This window comes from Branchiostoma belcheri, unplaced genomic scaffold (genome assembly GCF_001625305.1).
Source record: "Branchiostoma belcheri isolate BF01 breed outbred unplaced genomic scaffold, Haploidv18h27 scaffold120, whole genome shotgun sequence".
NCBI lineage: Eukaryota > Metazoa > Chordata > Leptocardii > Amphioxiformes > Branchiostomatidae > Branchiostoma > Branchiostoma belcheri.
Genome location: NW_017802603.1, coordinates 672,424 through 674,024, shown reverse-complemented (window position 1 = coordinate 674,024; position 1,601 = coordinate 672,424). Strand labels below are relative to the sequence as shown.

The 1,601-nt window shown below is 39.9% G+C and overlaps 1 protein-coding gene across 1 annotated transcript in view; it reads right to left on the bottom strand.

Annotated features, from left to right (window-relative positions):
* The window catches only part of LOC109462966 (SET and MYND domain-containing protein 5-like), a 16,576-nt gene continuing 14,975 nt past the window's right edge, over positions 1–1,601 (bottom strand). The window contains exon 13 of the mRNA XM_019759611.1: positions 1–481. Within this exon, the coding sequence (XP_019615170.1) occupies positions 364–481 (118 nt within the window). The 3' untranslated portion in view covers positions 1–363. The remainder of the gene's footprint in view (positions 482–1,601) is intronic.

Here is a 1,601-nt window from a genome sequence, read left to right as displayed (position 1 = left end):
CATGGGGTGCCTTGGCCTGTTTTTTTTTGCTCTGTCGCTTCATATTTTTTTCTGAAAAATAGAAAGAAATTAAATTGGTGTGGCCAAAGGTTTCCATATTAATTTTTCTCATATACCATAAAATAGTATCTATTCACATAAAAATACCAAATTATGCCATACTAAATTTCTGACAAGATTTCTTTTTATTGGAGACCTACTAGCTATAGGAAATGAAAGCCTTCTAGTACTACAATTAAATTGCAGCTTTAGAATTCTTTCTCAATTCAAGTTTTTGATATCGTGCGGCCCCAATTTGCAGCACAAACAAACTCCGGTGCTCTCCAGTAATTGATGTTTCCAGTTTGAATGGCCCAGAAATGGTCACTCTTCATCCCCCTCTCCATCTTCTTCATCTTCTTCCTCTTCACTGGATGTGACATCAGGGTCTTCTGCCTCCATGATGCACTTCTCACATCTGCAGGAAAAGAGATAATTCTCCCTGAAAATGAGAAAACATTATCAGTCAACCCGTGTTGGAAAGTAAAATAAGGTAAGTGCATTATTCTCAACTGTGCTTTGCCATTGATGGTTATCAGTCTAATTTTCCGAGAGTCGTTGAGAAATTATGCAACCATACTGTCCACAAATGTAGATCAAAGGACAATTAGACCAAATCTAGGGATCTAGGAGTTATTAAACGTACACGTACATGTACATGTGAAGAAAGTCGGACATGATGCTGGAATAACTACATGTACATTGTACACTGGGACAAAAAAACAAAACAATAACAGAATCTGATGTATGAGCCTTTGTGGCCCTTGCAAGAGTGCAATTACATGTATATCCTAATCATTACGGTTTCTCCTGAGTAATTTTTATAAGTTGTCATACCTGGGTCATTTAAAATCTAACAGACTTGTAACCTTAACAAATAAATGCCGTCTTGGGCAAACTCAGGCGATCACTCATTTTAAAGCACGTCCGCACATTCCTTCCAACATCTACTCTGTTAACTTTGTACAAAACTATATTTTTGACACATATTATATACGCCTGCACTGTCTGGGACACTGCGCCCGAACGTGAGTTGGGGAAATTGCAAAGGATGCAGAACCGAGCTGGCAAGCTGATTCTACGAGCCCCGTATCTAACTCCATCAGCCGAAGTCCACCGACGTCTGGGCTGGATGGACGTAAAGTCAATCCACAAACATCACAAAGCCCTCCTACTACATAAGGCCCTGAACAACCAACTACCGCCGTACATGCGCCGGATTTTCACATACTGTAGGGATAGAGCGACCAGAAGCACCAGACAAAGCGCGACTGATCTCCCTGCGATACCGATTGCCATTAAGAGAAATATACCGGAGATCCCTAGCCTACTCTGGCTCGCTTGTTTGGAACGCTCTTCCTCAGCATGTTAGAGCAGCACCTACTCTTAGAACCTTTAAAAGACTGCTAGTATCGTAACTGACTTTGACTGAACGACTTTGGACACAACGACTTATGAGTTATTTATTAGTTATTGCCATTTTGTTTATTTATTTACTTTGTGTGAGTTACCTTGTGTATATAAATTATTACAATGTACCTTGTTTTCATTTATGAGCAAGT